The sequence below is a fragment of the Astatotilapia calliptera genome, chromosome 8, assembly GCF_900246225.1.
Source record: "Astatotilapia calliptera chromosome 8, fAstCal1.2, whole genome shotgun sequence".
NCBI classification, from domain to species: Eukaryota; Metazoa; Chordata; class Actinopteri; order Cichliformes; family Cichlidae; genus Astatotilapia; species Astatotilapia calliptera.
This window is the reverse complement of record NC_039309.1, coordinates 20,672,285-20,684,901: the sequence shown is the minus strand read 5'-3', so window position 1 is coordinate 20,684,901 and position 12,617 is coordinate 20,672,285. Positions and strand designations below refer to the sequence as shown.

Here is a 12,617-nt window from a genome sequence, read left to right as displayed (position 1 = left end):
TTTGTGCAAACTTGTGCAAAAATAAGTGAACCAAAAATAATACAAATGCAACTCCTGCAGGTTTAGATCTCACCCTGGGTCAACCTGAATCAAATGCTTAATTCATTACCAGGCCTCTGGAGAACTTCAAGACGAGGTGACGTGTCTAAAATCTGCAGGACACTGGCCCTTGAACGCCTTGAGTACCCCCATCCCTGCTCTAGAGGAAACAGTGGGTAACAGGGAAGAACTTATAGTCAAAATTTGAGAACCCTTCATCCAAATTAGGTCAAAATCAGCACTAGACTTGCTTGCATTCATAGCAGCACACCCACCAAGTCTGAAGCAGATCAGATCCACTGCTGTTCGCACGAGCAAAGAAGAGACAACAGACTTTCAGAGATTTCTGGAATTAATAGTAAGATTTATTGAGCTAGAGAGAGGAAAGCATTGCCATGTCTTATATAGCACAAATAAACAAAAACACAGCTGCAAAAACAAGCTCATGCCTGAAAAATGTTTGCAGGAAGCTTGAGACAAAGAATCAAATAATCTATAATTCAACTAGAGGCATGCGGCAGCCCGCTCTGCAAATATCTGCCTCGTCAGCGGCACTGTTTCACTGCACTGAAGCTAAAAGTATCATCATTCACAGTGCGCTCATGCTGTAACTTTTTAATGTTTATTTGTCATCAACAATTAAAAAAAATGTAAAAAAAAAAAATGAATGGATGTAACATTACAGGTTTAAACTGATCCCCAACTTTATCCAATGAAGTTTGAGAGGAGTTTAAACCCATGGGGAAAAACGTTGTTCATTCTTTAAATGCTCATTTTTAAAATATAAAGAATCAGATACTGTATGTTTCTATGAAGGCAGAGTAACAGGAAAGTGTTTAGCAGATGGACATGTCGAAAGAAGAGCAGTTCCTGTTTGGGATTTGACGAGGCACCTCACAGAAAGACTTTTAGTCCAGAAACAGCCACGCAATTCTAAATCAGTAGAATAAAAGCGTGAGCTCTGTGAGCTGCCGAGGATTAGGACTGATCCGTTTCAGTTCCAGAGGCAGGGCCCCGGGCACAGGCACCGCTGTTTCGCATCAGCAGGCCTGATCACCAGGTCTTTGACCACCTCCACAGTCCCAAAAACAGGGTACAGTTCCTCTGTGAACTTCTCGGTATAGGTGTACAGGTGGGAGCGCTTCTCCACGTCGTAGAAGGACAGCTGGCCCTGCTCATAGTCCAGATAAATGCCGACTTTCCTGGGCACCAGGCTTTGAGGTAAAGGCGTAGCGGGCACCGTCAGGGCTTTCAAATCTGTGCCTCTCTCCAGACGGAGGGTCAGGTATCCCGTATCTGTGTTCAGCGAGCGGAAGCCCTGCCTCACGGCCGAGGCTTTGGCCACTCCCAGCCGCCAGTCCCGCTCACCCACCTCCACCTCCCAGTAGTGGCGTCCAGAGGCGTAGCCCTCCTGGCCCACAGCACACCACCAGCCATCGAAGCGTCGGGGGCATCGTGGGATGTCGCGGCGCTCCAGGCCGCACCGCATTCGTTTTTCATCATCTGAGATGAGCAGGCCTGAGTGGGCCGATTCGGAGTCCAGGGTGACGTCCTCTGTGGAATAAAAGGGCGGGATTACAAACTGCAAAATGATGTCACAGTAAGGTGAAAAACAGAAAAGAGATTTTCATACCTGCTGCATCACAAATCCAGTTCCACACTGCAAAGAAAAAGAAGAGAAACTCCGTTAGCTCATTGTTTTGTACAGTAGTTTAAAGAAGGCATGCAAAATTTACCTTCACACGATAACACACAAGCAACTTACATCCACCCCACTGTACTCAAAGCCCTGAAGTACAAAGGGGGCTGAAGTACATGTGAAGTATTACTTTATAAGTATAAATATAACTACATGTAATTTCAAGAGCTGAAAAACACATTAATGCTTTGTACAAAAAAAATGCAACCAAATGAATTTTACGCCCACTCCCCTCACAGCCGCTGTGATCCACAGCCTTCTGTGTGCCCACTGGAAACATTTTGAAAACTAGTCCACGGCTTAAAGTTGTTCAGTGTGATCGGTCCCAACTATTATACAGAGCATGAAAAGTCCAATGTATGCATGAGTGTTCAAATATGACTATATGTGCAATTTCTTTTGACAAAAAGAAGAATAACAGCTACAAAATGAGCCCAATATCAACATGGAGGTAAAAGGAAAACTCTTTCTTGTCACAGCACTTTGTTAGGTTTACCATTATTATTCTCATTATTTGTTTCTGTTATTCTGTGCCATATTTACATTAAAATGGTGCAGTTTTTAAACTAATATATATTCTATGATACAGGTGCTCCAAGGTGGTTGTAGGAAAAAAATCCTGCTGAACATAAGCTAGAGTTTTGGATCTAGTTTATGACATTTGGCATAAACATTTTTTCAGTTAATGTTATGTGTCTGAGGATTTCAGAAAGAGCTGAGGCTACAGTTCACACAGACTGCTCAAAATTGTAAAATAGAAGAAAGGGAAAATGTTGCCTGGTCTGATAAGTCTCCAAATTTGAGTTAAGCAACATAAAGGATGGATCAATCCTGCCTTGTATCAACAGTTCAGGTTGTTACTGGTGGTGTAATGTTTTCTTGTCACGCTTTGGGCCACTTTGTGCCAACTAAGCAGCCTGTCAACCTGAGGATGGGTGGCTTCCTCTATGACTACCCTATACCCATCTTCAGACGACTGCCTCCATGTCAAAACGCTCAAATCATCTCAAATCTGTGTCTTGAGCATAGCTTCACTGTACTCAAAGGCCTCCACAGTCACCAGCCAACAGTCAGACTGTACTGACATATAGTAAAAGTGCATAATCCAGTGGCGAACCATTAAAAAAAGACTGCATTTGCTAATAATCGAGTTTAAAGTTTATCGTTACATACTATAGATTTCAGATCATATAATCCAGCCCCACATGTCTGTATACAGCTATACAGAGACATTAAAGGGGTCATTCATTTATTCATTACAGTGAGCTTCTGGACTTACCGCCGTGGGGAATGTAGCGCACAGCGTCTGAAAGAACAAACAAAGACTGATTAAAGACAGACAAGTGTTCCACTCACAACTCAAACCCTCCTACCAGCTTGTTTCCTAACATGCTTCCAATCACATTTTTATAGATTAATTCTAATTAAATATTCAGTGGAGTGTATTCTGTTACCACACACAACAGCCACATCACTGAGTGACTCGTTTCACATCCTGATTTTGCCAAGTGGTTTTTGTGCTGACACCAACATTTTGTATGTCACCCACTCAGTCGTCTGTGAGGCTTTATAGCTGCGCCTCACTTCAGCCTAGTCGGCTACGTTTTATTTTGGCCTTAGCTCTGAAGTCAGGGTTAGTCAAACTATGATCATCAAATGTTATTTTCGCATTATTTTAATTACATAGAGAAAGATAAAAAGGTCATCAGTTTTAGCTGGTTGTAACCCGGGCAACTGAGCCTATGAAAAGTAAGACTGCCTCATCATGGAAAAATGCTAATCCTATGAGCTAATATGTAATTTAACAAAAGCCACTTTCAGCTGCTCCTTTATTCACATGGGGTCACACGGCAGGTGGCCCTTTCCTGTTGGAACCTCTCAAGGATTTATGTCTCACCATGATAATAAATGTGTACTAGTGATAAACAGGTCTGAACACCTTCACACTGGTCTAAGCTTTAAACTGACCATTAGACTAATGGTAGAATTACTGCAAAGCTAGAATATTCTTTATTTATTTGATGAACTTCTTGTTTTAAAATGTGAAGTAAGTGACTAAGCCCATAAATTTATTAGGAAAATAATTACTGAGGTCTTGGGCTGTGATATATAATATAGACACTGATAATATCTGTGTCGTGTCAGCCTCCGATGACTTCTTTCACCGCTTCAGGCAAAAACTGGATAAACTGAGGAAACTGGATACAATGCTGCTGCTGCTGCACCGTGTTTCAGCAGACTCACACTTCTAATTAGGTAGTGTGTCATAAGTGACAGTAGCTCATTGGAAACTGTTCTTCAGTTATTAATATTTATAAATGCCGCAAAGCTGCAAGCATCAAAGAAACATTCAGTATTTTTTCTGTATTGTCAGAAATGTCGGTATCACAAATGTTCTGGAAACTTTGTGATATAGCTTTGAGGCTATAACGCTGAGTCCTACCCAGACTCTGCTTCTTCTACAGAAGGCATGTCAGTGTGACTGAGGAGACCCTCAAAGTATTCCTCAACTGCAGCGGTGTGAGCAGAGCGGAATCGCTTCAAGGCCAACCAAAAATCTTGTTCCATGGCCTCGCCGGACTCCTCCCACACCTGAGAGTTTGCTTGAACTGCTGCCAGAGCCACACTCTGCTTGGCGTGCCACTACATGACAGCTGCCTCTGGAGTCCCGCAGGAGAACCAAGCATCAATCACTGACCTGCGACCAGGTTTGTTTGAGTGTCACCTGCACTTGTGAACACGGTGTTTGTTATGGACAAACTGTGATTTGTCCAGAGAACATAACAGAGAACAGGCGGTTCCTCCCAGTCATGCTCCTCCAAGTCTCACTGTCCATGCCCATGTGAACATTAGTAGCACAACGGAGATTCCAGGTGGGGCACTCAGACACACTAAGAAGACTAGGTACTCTGAAATGTCACTGAGTAAATAAGGGCAAAAGGCAACCAGGACCTGTTTACTGGCCCAAGGACAGGAGGAAGTAACCCTCTCATCCACTGGGATGAGAGGGTTGAGCCTGAGCTAGTGCACGAGGCTAAAAATATCCCAATATTTTTTTTCTTTCAGACGAACAAAACAAAAACAGATTTATCTAACATTTGTCAAGCATATTTATCTACTTGTTCACTTTCTGCTTGACTCAGTAGTGGTATACTTTTACAATACCACCAGAATAACATATAAAAAAGATAAAGACCCCATTCTTCATAATTTAATTAATTAAACCAAATGTATTGTCATTTTATTCCCTACTTTATTTTCATTGGCAAGGATGGGGAGAATCCCTTTTTTCACATGTGCAGAACAAGTTTTTGGTCGAAGCAGCAACAGGTATTGTACAAATGTTGGTTTCTGACTCATGACCACTTTGCAAGATCAGGATGTTTTGTTTCATATTGTTAAACTGGATGAGATCCACTCACCAATGTTCTGACTTTTCTGCTTCTTCACCAGCCACTGCTTTGTCACATCCACCTACAAAGACACGCACACACATACAGAGTATGTCAAGGTAGACAGTGGACACATTCAGGACAAGGTGAGCTGAACAAAGAGATAAACAGATTAGCATGATTGTCGTGCAGCCTATATGCAGCATGCTTGACACACTTAGCCCAGATATCGAATGTGAGAATGTCATGCAAGTGTCGTTCATGTTTCGAATCACCTAAGTTAGCATGCTTCTTATCCCATAAATTACACCACAGAGTACAAAAACATTTAATGACGATCACTTAGCGACAGATATCAAGACCTTTATGGGGCTGTCGGCGTTCAGCACGGCCAGCATGACGAGCTCCATGGCCGGGAACAGGTTGGGCAGACGGCCCCTCTTCCACTGGAACTCCAGGTCATCCAGCATCATGAGCACAGGCTCACCTGGCCACACAGTGGGCTGAAAAAAGAGGTTTAGAAACAGTTGCTTCGAATTTATGGCCAGAGCTCAAGCACAGTCCGATTATCATGAGATCATTGTCAAGGGCACGATTAAGCCTAATCATCTTTATCAGATGCAACGACGGAACTGGGTCAGACTTTAATAACCATCCATGTCCCGTAAGAAAGTCACCTGAGGTCTGCCTTTAATATTCCGGGTCCAATCCATGATGACCCGTTTATGGGGGCCCATGTCGTACTCGCCGCCTCCCTCAAGCATGCAAAGAAGGTGTCCCTTCCAGTCCTTCTTCTCAGACTTCTCATACTGGTAGTCTGATGTGATTGTCCTTGGCTGAATAAAGAATAGAGACTTTTAAGAACATCCATAAAAAACACAATTTATTTCTGTAAATGGCTGCTATCTCGTACCTGCACTCTTTTCTCCAGCACAGCAGCCCATTCCACGATGAACTCCCGGCACACGCTGGCTGTCCAGATGTCCTCTCCGGTCCAGATGTGACACAGGATATTTGATCTCTGAGGTACAAAGGCAATGCGAATAAATGCAGAAGACTCTAAGTAATAAAGAGCAAAAAGGGAGAGAGGAGAAGAGCTTACCTGGCAGATTCTGTTGAGTTCCCGGGCCAGCTCCATAATAAACAACTGACTTTCCACCAGAGGCTCCTTCTTCTCAAGCTTCACTTTTTTGCGAGACTCCTGGAGCAAAGAAACAGAAAATTAAAAGGGAAAAGAACATCATGACTTCCAGAACATTTAGCCCCCGCAGCAATTACTGTGGGAGGATTTGTATACCTTGAGTCGGATCTTGAGCTTTTTGGCTGGCTCGATGAGGAACTGCAGGCACTCTTTCATCATGCTGGCAGCTGGAGTGCGGGGCCGATGCCCTGTGGTATGATAATAAAAAAGCTTTAGCACGCTGGCACTCATTCTGTCAAGAGCTGGAGCTGACTGCACTCCGTCGCCCACACAAATCGATGAGGGTGCAGAAATGGCTAACGCGCGAGAAGGTGGCAAAAAGGTGAGGTGGCGGAGAGAGGAGCACTCACTGCAGAACTTTTATCACAGCTCTGCACTCAGAGTCCACAGAGAGCTCATTAAGATCCCCACCGAGCTATCATTAGGTGTTGAGCCCACTCGCTCAGCCCACTCACTCCGCATAGATATATATATATCCATGAGACCACACAGTGGGTGGAAAACAGAGATGTAGCAACATTAAAAAAAATATTGCACAGTAACAGGATTTCCTGCATGCGTGTGGATCGATGCATCCTGAAAGTGGGAATTTATTCCCATGGAGACGTGAGCACAGCAGAGCGCTTTTAATAAAAACACTGTGGAGCCATGGTGGGGGTGGAGGAGGAGGAGGAGGAGGGGTGGGGGGGGGTCCTTGGACCAGTTTGCTGTTGAATCAGCAGTCAGTCTGACAAGCAGAGGGGATTTGCTGTTCTTGCTGTGATGTAGAGGCAGCAGGAGAGCTACAAAAAAAAAGAAAAAGAAAAGAAAAAAGGAGGCAACAAACACTGAGGAGCACAAACTCAGGACTGAGTTGACCTTTTAGAGAGTAAATTCTGACATTCATAGGTATGCCTGCTTTCTGCCTATTGAGTATGCATATGAATTTCTTCCACCCGCATCCCTGAACTGTTAGAAACGGTTTTATGGAAAGGGGGTTGGAATCAGTTATACAGTGTTATTCAACTATAACTTCCAATCAACTCCCTTCTATAATTTTTAAACATTTATTTACACCATCATGAGTTTGCGCATGTCTGATACCAACACCAACCACACTAATGCATCTTGATTTGTAGTATTTATTAATCTCTCTTTCACTATATATGAGGGCAGCAGATGTCAAAGCGTTGCTTGTCTGTAACTGACTCATGTTTGGATGGTGGGTTTATTTCTGGCAGCGGAGGCTGAGCGTGTAGGTGACAGAGGAGCTGCAGGATTAGAGGAAATCCGGGATTATCGGTGCTGTACAAACGCAGGTAGTGACTTTCTATATTGGGAGTGAGTGACAAATCACTGCATGCAAGTTGGCATCAGAACAAACACACTGCACAATAACAGGCTCACGTTACCGTACAACAGTGTATCCATACACACCGAATTTAATTATTTGTTCCCAATTTGTAAAATATTATTCTTAATAATAAATAGAACAGAATTTCGAAATGCCAGTGTTGTAAGGTTAAAAAATGAGGCCTCTTGCACATGAAGCGATGTTTACAAAAAAGGACATAATCAAAGCAAGCGCACACATTATTCCATGTAATTAGGCCCTGTGCACTGGCAAAATGCAACCAGTTTACCAGTTGTTTTTTTATCACCTCGCTCTAGAGGGAAATAAATAACACCTCACCTTGTAACGGATAAATTCCCTTCAGGAAGAAAACTCTACGCGGCTTTTCTGTGATGCTTTCGCGAAACTCGGTTTAATTTTTTAGTGCTCCGCCATCCTCCACAGCCTCACCGCTTCCTTCACCCATCCACAACTGCGGCACGAGAGACAGCGCGCGTGCTCTTATCAACCACCGCCTCCACTGAGCGGCAGTTCCAAAGGCGGGCCGCTAGAGGCCGCCAACTAGCTTTACAGAAACGGAAGCGTCGCAGAGTTTTTTCTATTTAAAGATTAATTTACTTTTTTTTTTAGCCCGAAAATACATTTTATTTATTTATTCCAATTTAAGTAAGTCAGCGTTAAATAGTCTAGAAAGAGCACTGCGACAGCAAACAGCCTGAGGTGGACTCGAACACACGCCTTTGTTTACCAACGGAGATATTATAGGCGAGAGACGCAAAGTACTAAGGCTGCAAGATCACCGACCAAATAACTAATACTTGTCTGCCAAATGGTGAGCTTCGCTTCTAGAAGGACCTTGACTATATAAACTCGCTGGGTCTTTATTATCGTGTCCATAAAAATCTTAAATTAACGACTAAGATTCCGTTTGTCTGTTTTCTTTTCTTCCTTTATATTCCCGTAGCCTGTATAGCTTCTGTCACGTTTGAAAATATAAATATTAGCTACTGAAGTGAATGGTTGTAAACACGAACCTACAGTTTGTTTGGTCAACAAGGCGGGGTCTCTGAAGGCAGCACGACAGGTTTACTGTCAGTCAGTGCGCAGGTGTACGTGGTTATTATTTCAGGCGCTTGTGTTTGCAGGTTCAATATTCCTTCGCTATTTATTTAAAATAATAACTTAATGACAGCAACACATCGCCCATCCTCGCTCACGGTCTCGGGCAGGTACAGTGGAACTGGAAGGTGTTTCTCGATATGTTAGCTTCACGGAAGTGTGTACACAGCGCGCGTCCCCAGAGCGTGCTTAAATGACAGGAGGATAGAAGCGGCGCGTCTCTTATCAAGGACAGGCTCTGATCACAGCTGGACGATCAACATGGCACCCAAAGACCCTCTCCTTGGCTCCCTCAAAGGTAAGCATCAATAATAGATGAGTGATGGTACGATGCCATTGGATCACAATTTCAGTAAGCAGCTGATCGTGACGTACTCATAATAAAACGTACAACTAGAATTGGGTTTAATTTCTGACCCTGCAGCGCGCTATTTTTACGCCAAAAAAGCTTCCGCTACGTTTTTTTTTATCATCAACACAGTCTCTGTTTTAGTGTTGATGAGTGAAATGGCGATGATCACATGGCTTGCAAAAATGCAGTTATGTCATGCTGATGACAACAGATTCAATGTGTGTTGCGTGTTTTTTCCCCTTCCCACTCAGTGTGTGTCCTGAACCTGCAGTCAGATGGAGAGACGGTGACAGATTCCAACCCTCACCTCGCCTCCTGCTGTGAGCTGCTGGAGCTGGTCCTCAGGAAGGGACTCCAGCGTCAGTATCATTATTTTGTGTAGCTGAATTCATTTTGAAGGAGACTTCTGCAGTATTCACTCAGGGTGTGTTTCATTTCTCTCCAGAGCCCGTTCTTAGTCTGGTGCACAGAGATTACTGGCACTGCTTCGAACAGCTACCCCATCAAGATGCCTGTGGCAGGTAACTACATCCTGCTTAGTTTAGCAGATGGGGAAGGTTTTTTTGTTGTTTTTTTTAGTGACAGCTTCACTCATTAATGCCCGTCACCTCTCTGTCTGTCTTCTCCTGTGCAGTCTGTCTGCTCTGTCCTTGGCAGTTGAGCAGACCAGAGTTTGCAGGAAGCTGCTCTCAGCTCAGGGCCGAGGGCGCTACCTGCTCAGGCTGGCCCTCAGCCGCAAGGTCCTGCCGCAGTTCTTCACACACCTGCTGCACACTGCCAGACTCCTGGAGGTCTGATACATGGACAGATGCATTGTTCCCCAGTGTTGAGCACACAAAAATGGGATTTTAGAAAGTGTGTTTCTCTAACAGACTTGCATAGTTGTGATTAACATTGTTTCTCTTTCCTTCAGTGGTACAGCCCAGATTTATCAATTCTCAGGAATGAGGAATTTGTGGGTGAGGTTACAGCAGCTTGAACAAAACTGAGGAAGTTCTTGTCAACAACAAAATCTTAAGAGCTGCTGTTCTTCCTCTTCCAGAACCTTTCATGTCGCTGCTGCTGGTGCTCTCACACATGGACTTCAAACTGGACATGGAGGTCAGAGCTGCTACTGTGATTTTTTCCAATCACTTTGAACTCCAATCTAATAAGAATTTTCTTTTCTTGTATACAGAATTGCAGTTTTCTGGATGAGAGCTGGCTCCTGCCGGTAAGAGCATCACAGTAACACTGTTATTATGTTATTTGTCTTTGGATATTATATAAATCCATAGAAGGAAAAAAAAACTACAATCTTAAGGAGGTGAAAGACTGACTGCTGGCTGTTTGTTTTTAGGTGTGTGAGATATACGAAGTTGTGCCCTGCCGGGAGGTAGGGTTGGTTCTGAGGTTAGTATGTTCCAGTCTACAAATATTTCCATTACACTGAGCACGTGGGCTAGTAAAAAAACATCTATGGATCTGCTTCTTAGGTATCTCAGCGGGCGCGTCTTTGTTCTTGACCTGATTCCCGGCAGTCAGGCTGACGTCGACAAGTTCATCGGTGCTGGTGACATCCTCGATGAGATCAATGGGACCTCGCTGAGGAATTCTAAAAGTGGACATGTGAGAAATCCCTCAGATATACAGTGCCGTACTGCATTAGGGCTGTTGTGATATTGCATTTTCATGACACAATTATCCAGCAAAACGAATTCATGTTAAATATATCATGCAATATCCGTGGATATTTCGTGTTTGTGGATCATCTATATTTTGATAAATGCCTTAGATCCAGGTGGGGCAGTCTCCGTGAATTATGTTTTGCAGATGATGACATTGTGACCTATAGTGAGAGTCTGGAAAGATGGAGGTACGCACTATAAAGGAATGAAAGTTGGTGGGAGCAAAATGGAATACATACATGTGATGAGAGGGAGACAGATGGAAAAATAGTGCACAAGGGAGGTGAAGAAGACAGTGCAGGCAGGGTGGAGTGGGTAGAGATGAATGTCGGGGAGGGATTTTTGACAGGATAGCATCAAGAGAGTATTGATAGATAAATATAGATAGATGTAGATATTTAAGCTTGAGCTGCCAGGCGGGATGCAAAGGTGCTGCATATATATACACTTCTTTACCAGACCTTTTTTACTTGCACTCCCAGGCCGGTGCAGTTCTGTCTCGGTTTAAAGGCTGCCCTTTGTCCATCCGTGTTATAAGATGGAGGGCCCACGACGGAACAGTGTATAGACCCCTTATCAAATTCCTGCGGGCCCTGAGGACAGAGAACCCCACCCTGCAGCTGGGTCCTGCTCCCTCCCAGGAGACAGCAAGCAGAGACCAGAAGCCTCCTCCATCACAGTGTCTCAAAGAGGGAAGGCAAGTGTTAACACGCCATCGCTGCGATCTGTATTCAAGCTGCCGTCATGATGTGACATTTGAGAAATACATTCTGAACAACCTCTGTTCCACAGGATTGTTTACATAGTGCAATTCTTGGGAAAGGCAAACATTGGAATGGTAAATGACAATTTGTTTTTACAGCATTTTCAAACATTCTGCACACACCTCCTGTAACTGTCATTTGTCTGCCTCTCTCAGTTTGGAGGAAAGGAGGTGCTCCAGCATGCAATCCCACAGGTGTTGCAGAAAAACCTACCTAGCAAGGTAATGAAAGCTGTTTCCCCAATTTTCTGCAAAGCACTTATATATGCATAACCCATTTAATTTTCCCTGCAGGAAGTGCTTTTAGATTTGAAGGAAACACATTTGACGTGCACAGACAGAAACAGTAAATTGGTAAGTAGATCTCTCTCACAAAGATTTGCCTGTACTTTAATTCTCCTAAAGTTTTGTCTTCATTTCTCTCATCAGGAGTTGTTTGAGCACCATTATCCCGAGATTTCATGTGTAGGGAGATATGCACAGCCAGACTACACAGCATTTGCCTTCTGTGTGGCGTAAGTATCACATTTTATATGAAAGCCCTTCACTGATATTGCAGTACATCCTGGCAAAATACCATAATCTAAGCTATTTTATTATTAAAGGCTTTTCCACACATCCCTGTTAAACTAGGCTGCTTGTAGTTTAGATCGCACTCCTCCTACGACAGGATGTCATGATGCAATATACAAGCCTAGTCATTGGCTGGGCCCCCATGTCATCTAAGCACATGATTGGCTGTGTTCACAGAGACTCCCCAGAAACCCCTCAGTCCACAGGCTTTTGCTGTGTGGTGCTACGAGCCAGCAGCATCAAGGAGTGCGAAGACATCGTCTGCAGGATTGGTGAGGCATCACGGCTCTCAGACGCAGTCATGTGCTTACAGGCGTGTCACTCAAACACTAAACACTTGTATTTTCCCCCACCTACAGCCACTGGGTTCAAGCATACGGAATGGTTTGTATGACAAACCAGCTGTGACCAACTTTGTGTTGTAAATAAAAGATGTGTATTGACCATATAGACCTCTTCACTGTCTGTATAGTAAAAAA

General features: G+C 43.8%; 2 protein-coding genes across 4 annotated transcripts; one reads left to right on the top strand and one right to left on the bottom strand.

Annotated features, from left to right (window-relative positions):
- Window positions 1–378: 378 nt before the first annotated feature.
- On the bottom strand, window positions 379–8,144 carry LOC113027681 (E3 ubiquitin-protein ligase TRIM69-like). 2 transcript variants are annotated; one of them, XM_026177349.1, is made up of 10 exons: window positions 8,004–8,144; window positions 6,428–6,519; window positions 6,233–6,331; window positions 6,044–6,151; window positions 5,808–5,966; window positions 5,493–5,633; window positions 5,161–5,212; window positions 3,018–3,044; window positions 1,673–1,699; window positions 379–1,593 (listed from the first exon to the last, which is right to left on the bottom strand). In XM_026177349.1, the coding sequence occupies exons 2-10, from the start codon at window positions 6,488–6,490 to the stop codon at window positions 1,034–1,036; spliced, it is 1,236 nt and encodes a 411-aa protein (XP_026033134.1). In that variant the 5' UTR covers window positions 6,491–6,519; window positions 8,004–8,144; the 3' UTR covers window positions 379–1,033. The 2 variants fall into 2 exon arrangements, with proteins under 2 accessions (XP_026033134.1, XP_026033133.1); XM_026177348.1 differs by lacking the exon at window positions 8,004–8,144 and having other exon boundaries at window positions 6,428–7,987.
- A 110-nt stretch (window positions 8,145–8,254) lies between these two features.
- On the top strand, window positions 8,255–12,582 carry LOC113027680 (uncharacterized). 2 transcript variants are annotated; one of them, XM_026177347.1, is made up of 16 exons: window positions 8,255–9,081; window positions 9,387–9,494; window positions 9,581–9,656; window positions 9,770–9,926; window positions 10,049–10,094; window positions 10,178–10,236; window positions 10,313–10,348; window positions 10,475–10,527; window positions 10,611–10,743; window positions 11,285–11,499; window positions 11,595–11,640; window positions 11,722–11,787; window positions 11,860–11,919; window positions 11,995–12,080; window positions 12,316–12,410; window positions 12,498–12,582. In XM_026177347.1, the coding sequence occupies exons 1-16, from the start codon at window positions 9,045–9,047 to the stop codon at window positions 12,530–12,532; spliced, it is 1,308 nt and encodes a 435-aa protein (XP_026033132.1). In that variant the 5' UTR covers window positions 8,255–9,044; the 3' UTR covers window positions 12,533–12,582. The 2 variants fall into 2 exon arrangements, with proteins under 2 accessions (XP_026033132.1, XP_026033131.1); XM_026177346.1 differs by having other exon boundaries at window positions 12,316–12,582.
- The last annotated feature ends 35 nt before the right edge of the window (window positions 12,583–12,617 follow it).

Excerpts from the sequence above, each read along its gene's own strand:
- LOC113027680 (XM_026177346.1), top strand. The coding sequence starts at position 9,045 with ATGGCACCCAAAGACCCTCTCCTTGGCTCCCTCAAAG. Across the intron at positions 9,657-9,769 it reads CATCAAGATGCCTGTGGCAG|TCTGTCTGCTCTGTCCTTGG; the intron begins GTAACTACATCC and ends TCTCCTGTGCAG. Across the intron at positions 10,349-10,474 it reads ATGAGAGCTGGCTCCTGCCG|GTGTGTGAGATATACGAAGT; the intron begins GTAAGAGCATCA and ends GTTTGTTTTTAG.
- LOC113027681 (XM_026177348.1), bottom strand. The coding sequence starts at position 6,562 with ATGAGTGCCAGCGTGCTAAAGCTTTTTTATTATCATACCACAGGGCAT. Across the intron at positions 6,152-6,232 it reads AACTCAACAGAATCTGCCAG|AGATCAAATATCCTGTGTCA; the intron begins GTAAGCTCTTCT and ends TTTGTACCTCAG. Across the intron at positions 1,594-1,672 it reads CTGGATTTGTGATGCAGCAG|AGGACGTCACCCTGGACTCC; the intron begins GTATGAAAATCT and ends TTTATTCCACAG.